The sequence below is a fragment of the Grampus griseus genome (genome assembly GCF_964374135.1).
Source record: "Grampus griseus genome assembly, chromosome: 18".
Taxonomy (NCBI): Eukaryota; Metazoa; Chordata; class Mammalia; order Artiodactyla; family Delphinidae; genus Grampus; species Grampus griseus.
In genome coordinates this window covers 12,169,443-12,184,960 of record NC_139012.1, presented here as the reverse complement: position 1 = coordinate 12,184,960, position 15,518 = coordinate 12,169,443, and the positions used below count along the sequence as shown (strand labels likewise).

Here is a 15,518-nt window from a genome sequence, read left to right as displayed (position 1 = left end):
CCATTCAAGAATGCGGCCCAGACACAGCTCCTCGAGCCCAGCTTTTCAGGGTGACAGCCTGCACTGGTGCTGTGTGTGCGCACACGCGCGTGTGTCAGTCAGCCGAGTGGTCAGCACACCAAGTGGTCAGCACGCTGCAGCCTCAGACCAAACCCTGCCCACCCCCTGCTTGGTTACAGCCCGTCAACGAAGAACAGGGTTTTCCGTTTTTGAGTGGTTACTACAACTGTCTTTGATTTTGCCCCTTGGCCCAAAAAGCCTAAAATGGTATTTGGCCCTTTGAGGAAGGGTTTGCTGAACGTTGTAGCCCACGCGAGCGAGCCCTGAGCCAGTGTGGTTTTAAGGTGGCAGCTTGGATGCTCGTGGAACTGGCGCGTCTGTCACTCTGTAAATGTCCCTTCCTTGCCCGATCCCCCGTCCCCAAGGCGTGTGGCTTCAGTCTGGTGTCCGCGGTGGGCTCCTGTGGGTGCCACATGCCCCTGGATGACCAGAGTTGGGGGAAGGGGGACAAGGGATTGGCTCCTTCCTTCTTGACGTGCTGCTTCCTTACCGTCCCCAGCACCAGATTCTCTCTTCTGGGCTCGTGCAGGTAGAAGTGAGTGAGGGGGATGTTTGGGGGCAGCGTGAAATTGAGCTGGCCTCCGTAGAAAGTCTGGGGGCACCGTCGACGTCGGGGTGCCGACGCTAGGACGGCCAGTGTGAAGCCTCGCGTAGGCCATAGGGCCAGCGGAGGTATTCAGAGGGGAAACCATCAAAGTTGTGTTGTAGAACTGGAGTTGGGAGGCGGTGGGGGCTGGGGAGAGAGGAGGGTGTCACTCAGCCGTCTGCACACAGGTGAGGACCAGGGGGATGGGGGGAACGTAACTAGGGGTGGGGACCCTCATTTCCTGTGGCTGCCGCAACACATCTGAAGCCGCTTAACAACAGAAATGTGTCCTCTCACAGTGCTGGAGGCCGTAAGTCCACGATCAAGATGTCAGCGGGGTCGGCTCCTTCTGGAGGTCCTGGTCCAGGTCTCTCTCCTGGCTTTTGGTGGTTGCCAGCCACCCTCGGTGTTCTCTTGGCTTGTGGACACATCACTCCAGTCTCTGCCTCTGTCTCACTTGGTGGGGGGGGGGGGGTGTTCTCCCTGTGTATCTGTTAAAAAGTCCTCTTCCTATGAGGACACCAGGCATTGGGGTTAGGACCCACGGTACTCCAGTAGGACCTTATCTTGACTGTATCTGCAACGACCCTATTACAGTCATCTTCACAGGTACTGGGCCTTTGGGCATGAATATCTTCTGGGGGGACACGAATCAATCCACAACAGGGATGGAGCAGCTGGGAGCAAAGAGGCCTTCCTCCAGTCTGGGAAAGGCAGGGAATGGGCCTCAGCCGGTGCCAGATTGGGAATGTTGACCTCTCCCGTAAAGGCAGCACAGACTGGTCCGGGTTGGAGACAGACCCAAAGGTCATTTGCGTAGATAAAAGGCTCAGGCTCTTGAGAGCAGCTTAGGGGCCACGTGACCTGAGTAGGAGACTTGACGTGTATATGGGAGCGAAGCCAAGGGAGCGAGGGTTTTGGTGGGGTTGGCAACTTTGGAGGGCACGGGGGCAACGGGGAGCAAGGAGAGACCTGTAGATACAATTACTAAGAGGCATCTCATCTGCTAAGCTGGCAAAGCTAGAAGGACTTACTCAGAACGAATACCCTGGCATGTTCCAGGAGGATTCAAGGCTGCTGGCAGAAGGTAAGAGTGTTCTCCTGACCCTGCCTTGGGAAGAACACTGGCCTGGAACCTGGTTCATCAGTGAAGTGTGTAAACCACACTGTGGGTTGGACTGGCTATCGTTCCAAAGGGAAACGCATCTAAGAGAAAGGTTTTTTGGGGGCTCTGTCTGGAGGAATTTGATTTCAGTATAAAAATAAGGAAAGGAAAATGTGCTACTCTCCTTCCTCCAGAGTGAGGCTTGCATGTAATCGTGTGTGCTATTGCACAAGCATCAAATCCCCACTCTGGTTGGTTGCCACCATCACCTGCTGGAACCCACCGTTCGCCTTTTCTTGTGCCTTTCGCCAGTGGGTAAGTGGCAGCCAGGAGTGATGATGGCCACAGGGGCAGCTCTGCTTCCTGTGTTCTCTCGGCCTAACACGCCGTCTCCCCCATCAGACTGCAAGCGACTCGCAGCCAGAGCCATTTAACCTCTTCTCACAGGCGCCTTACTTAAGAATGTCTCTTGGATTAAACACAGGTTACTGGAAAAGCCCCAGAGATGGAATGAGGTAGACGCAGGTGTGTGTATATGTATATTTTAGTGTGGTGCGTTTGCCCGTTTCACCCCTTTGAAGTGAACGATTTAGTGGCAGTGATTATATTCACCATCCATTTCTCTCTTCGTCAAGGCTTCCTGGCAATGAGCTGCTGTCTTGTCAGGGACACAGCTGAGGCTTCTTAGGGTCCTCTGAGAGGTGACACAGGGGCTTTGGAGAGAAGGCAAGGAAGGATGCACAGGCTCTGATCTTGGCGGCCCCCCTTGGCTGCCTGTGATTTCACGGTGATGCTCTGTGCTGGCAGCTCCTGCGGGCCTCAGGAGACCATGGAGCTCCGGAGTTAAACCAGGACGCCCGGAACGCCTGTTCCCACCAGCGCAGGGTGGGGCCTGGAGGCTCCGCGCTGAAATCCAGCGTTGCGGCCAGGGCCACCAGGTGGCAGTCAGGAGCTGCTGGCTGGCGCTGGGCTCCTGCCGGCTTAGAGTTGAGGGTGATGGAGCCTTTCCCACGGATGCCCCAACAAGCACCACCCGCTGGGCAGGTCTGTCTCACCATCCCGGAGGTCACAGGTCCAGAAATCAACGTCCCTCTAAACCTGTGTGGGAGGCAGCCGCCTGGCCTCTGCCGGCTGCTGTGGGTTGCTGACCCGCCTTGGTGTTCTTGGGCTTGTAGACGCAGCACTCGCGCCTGCCTGTGGTCACAGGGGCTGCCCCGTGTCTGTCTGTCAGCCGTAGTGGATACGGGCCGCTACTCCAGGACGATCTCCGCAATTCTACATCCGATGACCCTATTTCCAAATAAGGTCACATTCTGAGATACCGGGGGGCGGGGGGGGAGTTGACAGGGAAATTAACCCAGGCTCACGCAGTCCCCCTCCCAGAGTGAAAGGCCGCTTTCTTAAGTCACCCCCAGGAAGCCTGCTCACAGAAGCACGGCCCTGCCGGCGGGCCCCACCGGGCTGTGACACTGAGTTGGCCTTTCCACCGGGCTCCTTACAGGCTGACTTGTCTTGTAGAATCAGCTGTCTGGGAACCTGCTGAGGAAATTCAAAAACAGCAACGGGTGGCAGAAGCTGTGGGTGGTCTCCACCAACTTCTGCCTCTTCTTCTACAAGTCGCACCAGGTATGTGCCCAGCGGGGCGGCTGGGGAGGAGCCTCCCTCCTCGGGGAGCAGGCAGCTTTCCTCTGGAAGGATGAACAGCTTGACCCCTGAGCCACCCAGGTGTCGGAGGGGGGCCCACAGCAGGCTGGGCAAGGCCACGGCCCGCAGAGACCCCACAGCTCTAAGCGAAGGCTGCCGTCATCCACTTGCCAAGGGCTGCGCGTCTGCTGGTCGGATGAGGGGAGGGGGGCGCGGCTGATGTCACCGGTGGCCGACGCGACGCATCCGGGCCTGGACCTCAGTCCAGACCAGCTGCTGCGGGCAGGTGCCACACCTGTGACTGCTCCCACCTTCTGTGCCCCCTTCCAGGACAGTCACCCCCTCGCCAGCCTGCCTCTGCTTGGGTACTCGCTCACCATTCCCTCGGAGTCTGAAGACCTCCACAAGGACTACGTGTTCAAGCTGCATTTCAAGTCCCACGTGTACTACTTCAGGGCTGAAAGCGAATACACGTTTGAAAGGTAAGTCCCCCTCCACAGGGCACCTGCAGAGAAAGGACACCCTTCTTCCGAGCAGCGGGCTTTCTCCCAAGTGCATAAGGCCTTGTAGCGGCAGCTGCCTGCTGCCTGGGCATTGACTCCCTTCCAGAAGGGTTTTCTTGTTCTCACCCTGCTACTTGCTTAAAATGAAAGCACTTCATAAGACCTGGGCTCTGTGTGCCCAATGCGAGTACACGTCTGTTTTCACAGGAGCAAGTGGAACCATGACTTTCCCTGGGACACATCAGCCCAAAACCTGTACGCTAGTTCACACCACGTGGGGTACACTTTTCCATCTCTAACGTGTTTTTCCAGTCGATGGCTACAGTAGTTGCTTCGTCCCGTGGCCAAAAGGCTAAGTAAGCTTCAAGTCAAAACACCACGTAAGGAAGGAAAAAAAAATCCTAGTGCCTCTTAGTTACCTTACCAATGAGACTGGCTCCGTGGTGTGAAGGCCCAGGGCAGTGGTCTTCCTTTAGCCAAGAAGTGAAGGAGCCAGGCTCTCCCTGTGGCCACCTTCAAGTACAAATCCTGGGCCTCGCATCCTGGGGCAGGCTCTGAAAGCAGTGTCACTGCCGAATCACCACCTGGGCGAGGGGTGGTCCTTGGGCACCAGACAGGGCAGCTGCTGCCACCCCGCTGAGGGAGAAACTCTTCTCCTGAAAACCCACGAGGGTTTCCGATCAATGGGCCAGTCATCCGTGCACAAACTCACGTGAAGTTAGTTCACGGGAAACAGCACAGTGGTTTAAGACCAGGGTCGAAGCCGCCATTGACACCCACCCCAGAGCAGCGGGGCCCTAAGCTACACTGGTTGAAAAGGGAGCCCACGGGGTAGCACTCCTCAAATTTGATCCTGGACTGGAAAACTGAGATGCCATCACTGCTGTGGCAGGGAGCACGTAGCCCTGGGATTAGGGATTTCTAAAGCCCTCTAAGCTCCACCAAGGCGGGAAGCTGGGCCACCCCAGGTCTCCTCCCCCGGGCACTCCTGACGTGGTACACCAGAGGACGCTTTGTTGTTGCAGGCAGGGGACGCTCTGCCCACTGCTTCTAGACCACAAACAGCCCCGTGTCTAGGATAGGCCGCACCCCACTGTCCTGAGAAAGACTGGCAGTGTGCGCTGCAGCCCCACGTCAGGCGCCTCTGCAGAATGAGCATGCCCCGGTCCGTGGTCCTCAGGAGTACCTGGAGGAGGCCTTAACCCCGCTCTCCTTTACCTGGAAGCTAGGAGCTCATGTGAGATCTCTGCTGCTACAAGAGCAGATTCTACGCCAGGCAGTATTAGGTCACGCTGGGGCTTTGTAAGTAACGACCGCCAGGGGTCATGAAGCTGTAACAAACAAGAAAAGCAGATTTCAGAGACACTGGCTGATAAAAAGTGGCCCCTGACGGTTATTTCACTTTCTTGTCCTAGATGGATGGAGGTGATCCGAAGTGCTACCAGTTCGGCCTCCCGTGCCCACGTTCTGAGTCACAAAGAATCTCACGTGTATTGATGGCAGGACGGGACACCTGTGTTGATTGTTTCAGCAGTGGCGACTTTCCCGGAAGACATTTTCTTTCTTCTGTATTAATGAAGCCTAGTAAAATTAACACCTGTCTGTCTGGAAAACAAAATAATACATGGTTTCACAGCGACTCTCATCTGTCTCCACAGAACCATTTTAAACCTTGTCTTCGCAGCTGTTAATTTCTCATCGGAACTGGACCGCACCCCTGCCTTCAACGCGGGTGGCGTCTCGGCCGTCGTGCCCTCGGTGGGCTGTCTTCAGCTTGTGCCGGTATTAAGCATTGTCACGGATCGAGTGCTGAATGGCATGTTTTCCCTCCCAACTGCACCTTACAGTCAGTACTAACACGTCCATGCAACCAAAAGACAGGGCAAGGGCTCTTTTTTTAAAAAAGATGATTGATAAACTTACGATTTTGATTTCTAGGCTGCTGTATTTTACAAAATGGATTTTCCATTGTTTGTCTGCGATACCCTTGGCAGTCTTCAGCAAATGAGATCATTTTCAGATTTTGAGATCATTTTCAGATTTTTTTTTTTCTCACTCTTTCTACTTTTATAATGATAGCAAATTAGTAGGATTTACTTTTTTGATAAATGAGCAGTTTGCAGCATCCTGTGTTCCACTGGGGGCCGCAGGCTCCAGGGAAACGCTGGTTCCCAGACCTCCTTCTTGGCACAAGTTGACCAAATTGTTCAAGCGGTGACTATTTACAAAGCAGAGCGGGTGGTTTTCTGTTAGGAGAAGCGGGAATCCAGTGCGCTCTCCGGACTGTCGGTGCACCGAGTGCCGTATCCGATGGGAGGGTAGTAAGCTGTGGTGTCTTGCTGTATGTTTCACGAGCATGAGAACCTGTATGGCGGTGACCAGGGCCGTCTGTGCTGTGTTACGTTGTGGAGCGTGTCTGAGCTTCTCGTGGACGCAGGAGCTCTGAGTCACAGTGCTAGTCCCCTGGCTCCTGTGATCATCCCTGTATCCTACTGCAACTGTGGTTTGGAACTGCACACTCAATAGTGGTATATATATCGTGCCTGTCTTCACAAACCATTCTTTTCTCCTTTTTATACTCACCGCCCCCGCCCGCCCCTCCCCCGCCCAACCACCCCCCGGCCTGGGGTACGGACATACGACATTGCACATCCTTGATAGTCGGACAACACAGGGAACAGGGTTCCAGTAACTGCTGGGGCCCACGGGTCAAAATCCGTTCGCCTCTTCTCCATGGGGATCGAGTGGCTGCTATTCCCTTGGTATTGTTAAGCCCTTTCCTGATGCCGCCCCCAGAGGGGGCGACCCATCCAACACGGTTCCCTTCCAGTGCCCCACACCACAGCTGGGGGCCCTCACCTGAGACACCCAGGCCCACCCCGACCGGGGGGCTGTGACCGGCGTACGTGGAAACATACAAATGGACGATGAGTAGCTCGAGGTGTGTGTGAATCACTTGCCTTACGGTCTGTACAGACGGTTTTAAGTACTAACAAAAGGGAATAAAAATACCTCATGCCACAATCCAGCATCCTGAAGTTTTAAGGCAAAACCACCAACCTCGTCTCTTGTCTTTGACTGAATCTCAGGCAGGTGGGTCGGGGAGTCAGCTGGTCACTGTGGGGTGGGGTGAATGAGCTGCTGAGTCTGTTCTCTTAAGACAAACAACATTTTGATACGTATGTGATAATTTTCTCTGCTTCTTCCAACGTGGGGCCGGGAAAGCAGAACATTTCCGGAAGACTGACCATCAGAGGCTCTAGAAGACAAGGGGTTGAGGGCAAGGTGGGCAGGGAGGGGACTGGGAAGCCTTTGACCCCAGTCCCTGGGCGGCTGAGATGGCGGAATCATGAGCTTCTCCCTCCAAAAGTCACACCTGTCACTCACCTCTACAAGGCTTGGAGACCAGGTGTGGTCTCCTAAGTCAGTCTTCTGCTCCCAGCTATGATTCACACCCGTGTCCCCCTGTGACTTCAAAGAAAACCTAAGTGCAAATCATGTAGGCGATTCAGACCACTCCCAAGCTGCCGGAAACAGATGGAGTTTCAGAGACACCCGCTATCTCAGTCCTTTCTGGCTGCTGTAACAAACGTACCATCAACTGGTGGCTTATAAACAAATACCTTTCTTACAGTTTGGAGGCTGGACGTCCAAGATCAAGGTCCCGGCAGATGCAGTATCTGGTGAGGGCCCACTTCCTGGCTCACAGATGGCCACCTTCTCGCTGTGTCCTCACATGGTGGAAGGGGTGAGGGACTGCTGTGGAGTCAGGACACTAATCCCAGTCCTGAGGGCTCCACCCTCATGACCTAATCATCCCCAAAGGCTCCCACCTCCTAATGCCATCACACTGGGGCTCAGGATCTCAACATATAAATTCAGAGGTGCGGGGGACACAAACGTTGTCTACTCCCCCTCTACACACAAGACACAATTATAAAAAGAATTATTTCTGTGAACTTTATTGACCCTCGCATGATACAGACCCTGTGCTTAAGAACACACCTTGCAGCACTCTTCAGTTATTGCCGTATTTTATAGCAGAAATACACAAGCCACGTTTAAGGAGGAAAATATAAAAATGCTCATAAACAGACCTGTTTTGCCAAAAGAAACGTACAAAATGCTGCATTCAAACTAAACGCTTCAAAAGACCACTTGGAGAACAACACGTCAGATCGGGAAGGTGTGTGGCCCTCGGTTACAGCGAGACAATCACACGACTGTGACAGTGCCGAGGCCCCCAGACCACATGGGTGCAGCCAGGGCAGAAAAAGACCACTTCAAAAAGGTGTCGACAACCAGCCAGACACAGCCCCCAACCTCCAAGAGGCTGTCTGTGCTTCTGGGTGAAGCCGCCCAGCCGTCAGCAGTGTGGGCAGAGAAGCCGCTAACTGCTGGGGTTCGGCATCCAGGGGCTTCCAAGGGGCAGTCAATCTACCTTGAGTGCTGAGCTCGCGGGTCTGGCTAAATACCACCAGCGGTTTACAGGCCCGAGGCAGGTCCTCCTGTAGCTCTGGTACCTGGCCTGTCTTTTAATAAAGGACTTGAAGTGCACAAATGCTAGCCTCAAGCAGATGCCCTGATTTTTGTCTGTCTACAGAAAGTAACAAGCCAGGAGATATTGTAGGGGGAGGTGATCCACTTTCAAAAGCCTGTCAAAGCACATCTTCCCCGAGAAGCTTCATCAACAGAAGACGGTTCCAGTAAACTCAGTAGAGTAATTTGCCGCTTTGCCTGGGAGACGGTGCTGTGTTGTTACCGTCCAGTGACTGCGGAGCAGCTACTAACCTCACCTCACTTAGCTGGGACCCCGTCTGCCTATCAGTGTGACCATCACTCATATTTGACACGGCGGTCAGTCAGGGTCAAGTCCTGAAACCACTGTCCACTTGCAAATCTGAAGAACTCCAGACCCGAAAGCTGCCGTCTGCACTGGCGCTCTCGAGAGCAGACAAGCAGCGCACCTCGGGGAGCGCGGCTCCATTTCTTTGATTCCTTCTCCAGCAACGCACAAAACTGATCTTTGCCTCATGCCTCACACAGGGAAACAAACAGCTCCGTCACGCAGAATACTCTCCGAAACACAAAATGAAAGATTCTCCATTTTTGTTGTTCAAGTTAACAAACTTGCACGATGGCCATTTGGTTCTGTTTCCTCTAACCAAAATATATCCCTTATAGAAATTAACCCAAATCTACCTTTAATTAAAAAATCACGACAATTTTAAGAGTTTAAAAACTAGCTCCATTCCGTTAACCAAAACAATAACCACCCCTCAGACGTCTCTAGCTCAGGCCTCTGTCCTCTCCCTGTAACATCCAGGCCACCGGGCCAGCAGATAACTGACCTTCCGTCCTCAAGTTTACCCAGTAACTTCCCTGCTTCCAAAAGCCTTTGTATTCCACCTCAAGAACTGCTACTCCAGCAAGAGATGACAACGATTCGTATCAACAAATGATAAAAAATGTCACACGTACTCAAATCAGTCAAGAACGGCGGCAAGAAGTATTTCCCGACCCAGAGACCCAGAGGTTATTAACCCCCCTGGCAAGCCAGACGCTACCACAAGCCAAGAAAAACACAGACACCTGGCGGACAAACCAGCGGACACCATCTCCTTTAAAAAATCAACCACCTTCCCTCCAGTTCCCCGGGAAGACAGCAGTTTTACAGATCAGCAACATTCACCCGTATCTCCTCAGGACCATTTTTAAAAGTTGCACAGGGAGCTGACCTGGACATTCCACAGCTTGAATGTGGGCACTTCTTCCCAGAGCCTCATACATACATACACACACACACCACACACACACCACACACACACCACACACACACACGGCAGGTGCACTGCCCCCTCAAGAGTCACGTTCCAAGGAGAGTATGCAGAATCTGTGTTATAAAATTTATTTGTGTAAGCATTCAGACATGTTTAGGTGGGAAAGATGATACGCAGGTTTCACTACAAGGTGCAACAGAAAACCCTACTGGAAGGACGGTACAGCTGGCGCAGGACTGGCAGGGCGCGAATGAAAGTGAGACGAGAACACTTCATCGGGGAGAAATTTAAAATAATAATTTAAAGCTTCATGAGGCAAGGTATGTTCCAATTTAAAACACTAAGAAATAGTACCATCGATGAAAAAGGAAATCAACTTCTAAGTGTACCAAAAGGGTTGTAGGGCAAACAAGAGGAAAATTTGCATTTGTTGAGGTACAAATATAGGAGTGTTCCATAAGAGGGGTGTTAATTATTATTAATGGCAAACCCTGCAAATACAAAGTAAAACCCAAATCACTGGTCACATAATTCAAAATTTACATGTAATAAAGGCAAGGCAATAGACTCGAGTTACGGCCTGTCAAATATTTACCCCACTGACGGTATCTACAGAAGCACTTGGCCAGTGTGTACACAGTGATCCCTATGCACGCCAAAAGGGTTTCCTTAAAAATGACACTATATACAAATCTGTACACTGACCCACCAGAGCGGTTCTCCGTCTCCCAGGGAGGGGGAGTTATCAACGTAAAGCAGGATACCTGAGGTTTCATTTCTTCAGTCACCTTATCATAATCCCAAATATACATTTCAGGGTTTATTTTTGTTTCTAAAGACACTTTCCTTGATATGTGCACTATGGTTAGAATTAAAAACAAGAATAATAAAATAAAATAAAATACTCGCTCGCAGGAGCTGACCCTCCCCACCCCACCTGGAGACTTCATCAGGCCCTGGACAGGCAACCTCGCTGTGGGGGGGATGGCCCCCCGCGATGGTGCACCTCTTCAGCGAAGTCAGCAAAGGCTCTCGTTGACTTTTAAAAAGGAGGAGGATGAAGAAGAAAAAAAGGAAAAAAACAAAACCCAAACGCCAAAGGAATTTCAGTGGGATGAAGTTCCTCCACCACTTAGAGAGTATCTAGGAGAAAACAAAAAGAGAAGTAGAAGTAAATCAATGTCATTTCTCTAAATTAAAAACAAATTAATTTGCAAAACTTCAAGCAATAATCAAAATCCTAGTTTTTATAGACAATCCCAAGTTATAACAAATTAAGTGGTGCAAGTATCAATGGGCTAATGATTCCGTAAAGAATTCATAAAAATTAAGAAAACCATGATTCCAACGCTAAAAACTTTTCACAGATAAACAAAAAGCGAGAATGTGTTCAGCCTCCCAGGAGAGAAAAAAAAGACACGAATAGAGTAGTAAATGATACACCTTCACTTATAATCATTTTTTAAAAGTTGAAAAATCGATAATACCCAGTGACACAGTTAAGATCCCAAAGATGCAATATCAGTGCAAGAAACCCTTTCTGGCCACACAAATACCGGCGCTTGTTCAAGTAATCCACTTCCTAGGACGGTCTGTTAAATTTTTTGTGATTACAATAACTAGGACACAATTCTGATGTCCCACGGTAGAAAAATGGTTAACTAAGCAAGCTGAATGAACTAAGAGATGAAAAATCGTAATATCTAAGCAATATGAAAAATACACCCAGGTTAAGAAGTGTACACAGAATTATACATGTCCAGTTTTACACAATTTAGTCTACATGAACACCCAAGAATATCTAAAAACTTGGGTAAGTTCATGACTTGTATACAGCAAGGGAAGGCAGCGCACCCAAAACGATGATGGTGGGATGGGCACTTTCTCCTGTTTCCAGTAATTCTGCGGCACCGTCTCACTTTGGAACACCAAAAAGGGGGACGGGTGCGCTTTGTGGCCAAGATTCCCTCAGCAGCCTCAAAACCGGGGTGGTCACCCAGCCACAGGAGACGGCTGAGGACGAGTTTAATGGGACTCGTAGCCAACATTCCAAATTAGAGCTCCTCTTTTAAGGCGTTTAAAGTACATAGCCCTCGCCCACGGAACAAATGACTAGGAAAGCACGCTTTAGCCACGGGTCCTGAGACTCACTTTTCGAGAGATGTAAATGCCCAAGTCATGGGAGGAGTTGATGCCACACAAAAGAATCCACACACTAACTCAAACTAAGATACACAAAAGCCGGTCCTTGTCGTCTCTGAGGCGACCCACTGGAGCAATGCATCCAGGAGCAAAACGGGTCTGAAGTGTCAGCGACGGCCACTGTGCTTTGGTGGCCTCTGGACAGGGGACAAACGGCAAGAGCTCAGAGAGCCCAAAAGGGACCAGGCAGGGAGCCCCTGGAGCAGGTCATCTGATGGCTGAGGAGAGAGAGTCCCACGTCACAAAGGACGGAAGGACAAGAGAGAACCAGAGAGGATGCGAAGTACAATGTTAACCGTAATGCAGACGGCAGGAGTTACACCTGTGTTATGTACGGTCACACCCGCCACAGTGGCTCCCAGCACCGACATCACAATGAGATGTGCCGTTTAAGTGTGAAACACACACTGACTGCAAAGACTCAGCCCTACAACGATGGTGAAAGACCTTTATACCAAAACAAGACTTTGGATGCAGTGGGTTAAGAAATAACGCTATTAAAACCAACTTCACCCAAAAAAGCATACTGGAGTCCTTCAACTGCCTCCAAGTTCTCCAGCCTAAACGTGAGAGCAGGTTAGAAAGTTGGGATGTTTTCATGAGGGAGCCTGAGTTCTACAGAACAAACCTGAGGTTTTCTCTGATGTCCCACTTTAGAGGGACACTTCACAGGACAGCGGGCAGCCCCTTCATCACCACTTCCAAGTGGCAAAAGTGACCCTACATGCCCCAAACTTCTCCACCCGCCATCCAGCCGACATCTCAGAAAAGATCTGAGACGCTCCTGATTCCCATCAAGGAGCAGCCGTCCTTTAGAAAAAGCTCGCTTCCTGGACAACACACCTGGAAGGTGAATTTCAAAGCACTGATCTGCCTGGCATTTCGGGGAGAGAGAAAGGTTCGGGGGGTGTGCAGGAGAGCTCGGGTCACAGAGCTGCTGGACGGTTCACCTCCGCTCTCTCCAACACCCCCAGGTGACTGCACGTGTGCGACCTACCTCCTCCACAGGGAGGCTCCCCCAAACAAGCTTGAGGGACCGGGCAGGGGGACAGATCCGCAGCCCCACTTCCTCCTCACCCTGGAGCCCATTCCACCAGGGCCGCCGGCGGGGACAGGGCGTCCCCTGCAGGCTGCCGCGGACGGAGCGCCCGGCCACCACAACGAGGTTTCCGGCGCTGAGGCAGAGGCGAGGACCCACACAGCCCTCACATAGACCGCATCTGTGTCCGGTCTCACGGAACTCACCGAGCCCCCATCTCTGGTGTTTCTGGACACCTGGTTTTGAAGCATAAAACCAAACGGAGAGTCCGGGCTCAGGACTGCACTCCTCTGGCTGGTCACGAGGCTGCATCAGGAGAGCAGACCGGCACCCTGAAGTCATCCCGTGCTTAGGCAGCAAGAGCCACCACCACGAAGCTCTGTGGTCCCTCCCCGAAGTGTCCAGGTTCACCTGGTTCGTTCGCACAGACTCCTCTAACCCAGGAGAACAGCCTTCTCTCCCTCGATTCTGCTTCCAGCCCCCGGCCCGGAAGGTACCAGGCACGGGTGGCACTCACCTCTGCAGCCGCTGCACGAGCTGGGCCACCATGGTGTCCGAGATGCCGGGGCAGGCCTCCTCCGCCAGGTAGATGGCCCCGCGCAGCTCCTCGATGGACCTCAGGTTGCCTCCACACGCCTGGCTCTTCTCCTTCAACTGAAAACACCAAAGTGAGGAACGGCGTGACTCACCCGAGCACGGGAAGCCACGTGCGTCTGTTTAAGGAGTGACACGACCCGACTGCCCCGGCCACAGGGTCAGCTCGGATCCCTCCCCTTCTGGAGGCTAAGAGCACCAGGCACAGGCCGGGCCTGAGCCCAACCCCAGTCTCTACCCTTCCCGGGAAGGAAACACACCAGCTTCTATGCACCTTTCCAGAATGTGATCGTGGCATCTGCTCCCTCTGCTTTCTTTTTCCATTTCCACCCTAGTCTTCCACCAGCAAAGCCATTTCCTGCCCACTTGGCTCTGGTGTGCGCCCCGAAGCTGTGGTGCGGGCCACGCACGCACAGCTCCCGCGGTAACCAGGCTGGTGTTGAGACCTCCGGACAGACTGCCATTGTGGGCAGGGTGCTGCCGAAATACTCCATTTCATGTAAACAGGCAACAGCCCTAAGCCCCGGGAGGCTGATGTCCTCTCGGCACCTCTGCGCCCGCGGGAAACCACACCAGTCTGCAGGCAGCTCCCACAGTTTAAGGTCAACTCCCGTCTTTCCGGGATGCGCCCCGATACGCCAGGAGGAGGCGGAGCTGCTCGGCGCGCGACCCAGAGCCTCCAGCAGCTTCTCGGGCTGCTGGGACCACACGCCGCCACCCCGGCTTCAGGCTCACTCTACGTCCATGGCTTCTCCCCTCCCAGCTACAGGGACAGACAGAGGGACAGGACGGGCCTGGCGCTGAGGCCGGAGTGTCTGTGCCTGTTCCACTGTGTCAGTGACCGCAACGGTCAGCCTGGAGGTGGTGCTTCTGTCCATCTGGGAGCCCTGGCCCCTTAACGACTAAACACAACCGGACTTACAAGCCCCGAGTGGGCAGCCCGCCACCCGACCTCCCTCCCACTCCCCCACCTCACCCACCACCCCACCCGCTGCTGCCCGCGGCTGCCAGACGCGCCCCGTCACCACCACTGGAGGGAGCCCCTGGCCCATACTGAGGGACGTCCGGGAACGTGCTCATTTGTAACATGGGGAGACGCTCCTTAAGTAGCGAGATCGCGGAGTATTATGCAAATAATGCACACTGGACGCTCTGACCGTGAGGCTACCAAACATTAATAACAAAAACACACAGGAAAAGACGCCTGGGAGGTTACCTTTAGGGCAGCTGAACAAAATCAAAACATCAGTACATTTAGGATTAGTTCACTAATTCTGGATAATGCCTTCAGAATGGATTTTTTTCATGTACCCAATAAGAAACAGACAGCTTCAGACAAATGAGAAAATCTATGCCCTTTTCCCCCGTTGCCCAACTATCCTAGTAAAATGCAGTCAGGGTTGCGGGAAAGCAGCGGAGTATCTGGAAAACCTGACGGGCCAACTGCCCGAAGAACCTACCAAAGAGCAAACAGGGTCCAACAGGCACCCCAGGCCAAGGCCGCAGGCAGAAAGCGACACAGAGGGGCCTCCGCCTGCCCTGTTGCTGTTCACTTTTCCACCTGAACCCAGAGTGTTCAGTGGTTTCAACCTGTCCCTTGGGCACACTGGTGAGACAGATCTGGGTCGGGGAAGGCCTGGGAGACTGAGGCCAGCCAGGAGCTCCGCCAAGGGGGAGGCACCGTGCGACTGGCGTTCAGGCCAAGCGGGGTACAGAGATGCGCCCATGGGTGGTACTTCCTTCCCACCCTGGGCCACCCACCTCAAGTCCAAGGTCCCCTGCTACAGCCTCCCTGGAGAGCTCTGGATCACCACCCAAACAGAAGGCACTAGGTGACTCACTGAACTACCTTAAAGGCAGCCTGAGCTAAGAAGGGGCACAAGAAAGTGACGGGAAGGGGTTATTTCCAACTTATCCTCCAATCAGCTACTAGCCAGGTGAACCACGTTCACCCTCATAAAACCCACCCTTGAAACACCTCCCAATGTTGTACGTATACACATAC

General features: G+C 52.9%; 2 protein-coding genes across 2 annotated transcripts in view; one reads left to right on the top strand and one right to left on the bottom strand.

Annotated features, from left to right (window-relative positions):
* FARP1 (FERM, ARH/RhoGEF and pleckstrin domain protein 1) overlaps positions 1-6,957 on the top strand; it is a 290,345-nt gene extending 283,388 nt beyond the window's left edge. Inside the window, exons 25-27 of the mRNA XM_082675754.1 lie at positions 3,270-3,377; positions 3,726-3,877; positions 5,314-6,957. Coding sequence (XP_082531880.1) covers positions 3,270-3,377; positions 3,726-3,877; positions 5,314-5,395 — 342 coding nt within the window. The 3' untranslated portion in view covers positions 5,396-6,957. The remainder of the gene's footprint in view (positions 1-3,269; positions 3,378-3,725; positions 3,878-5,313) is intronic.
* A 2,835-nt stretch (positions 6,958-9,792) lies between these two features.
* The window catches only part of STK24 (serine/threonine kinase 24), a 102,204-nt gene continuing 96,478 nt past the window's right edge, over positions 9,793-15,518 (bottom strand). Inside the window, exons 10-11 of the mRNA XM_082675413.1 lie at positions 13,437-13,573; positions 9,793-10,821 (exon numbers count right to left, since the gene is read on the bottom strand). Coding sequence (XP_082531539.1) covers positions 10,785-10,821; positions 13,437-13,573 — 174 coding nt within the window. The 3' untranslated portion in view covers positions 9,793-10,784. The remainder of the gene's footprint in view (positions 10,822-13,436; positions 13,574-15,518) is intronic.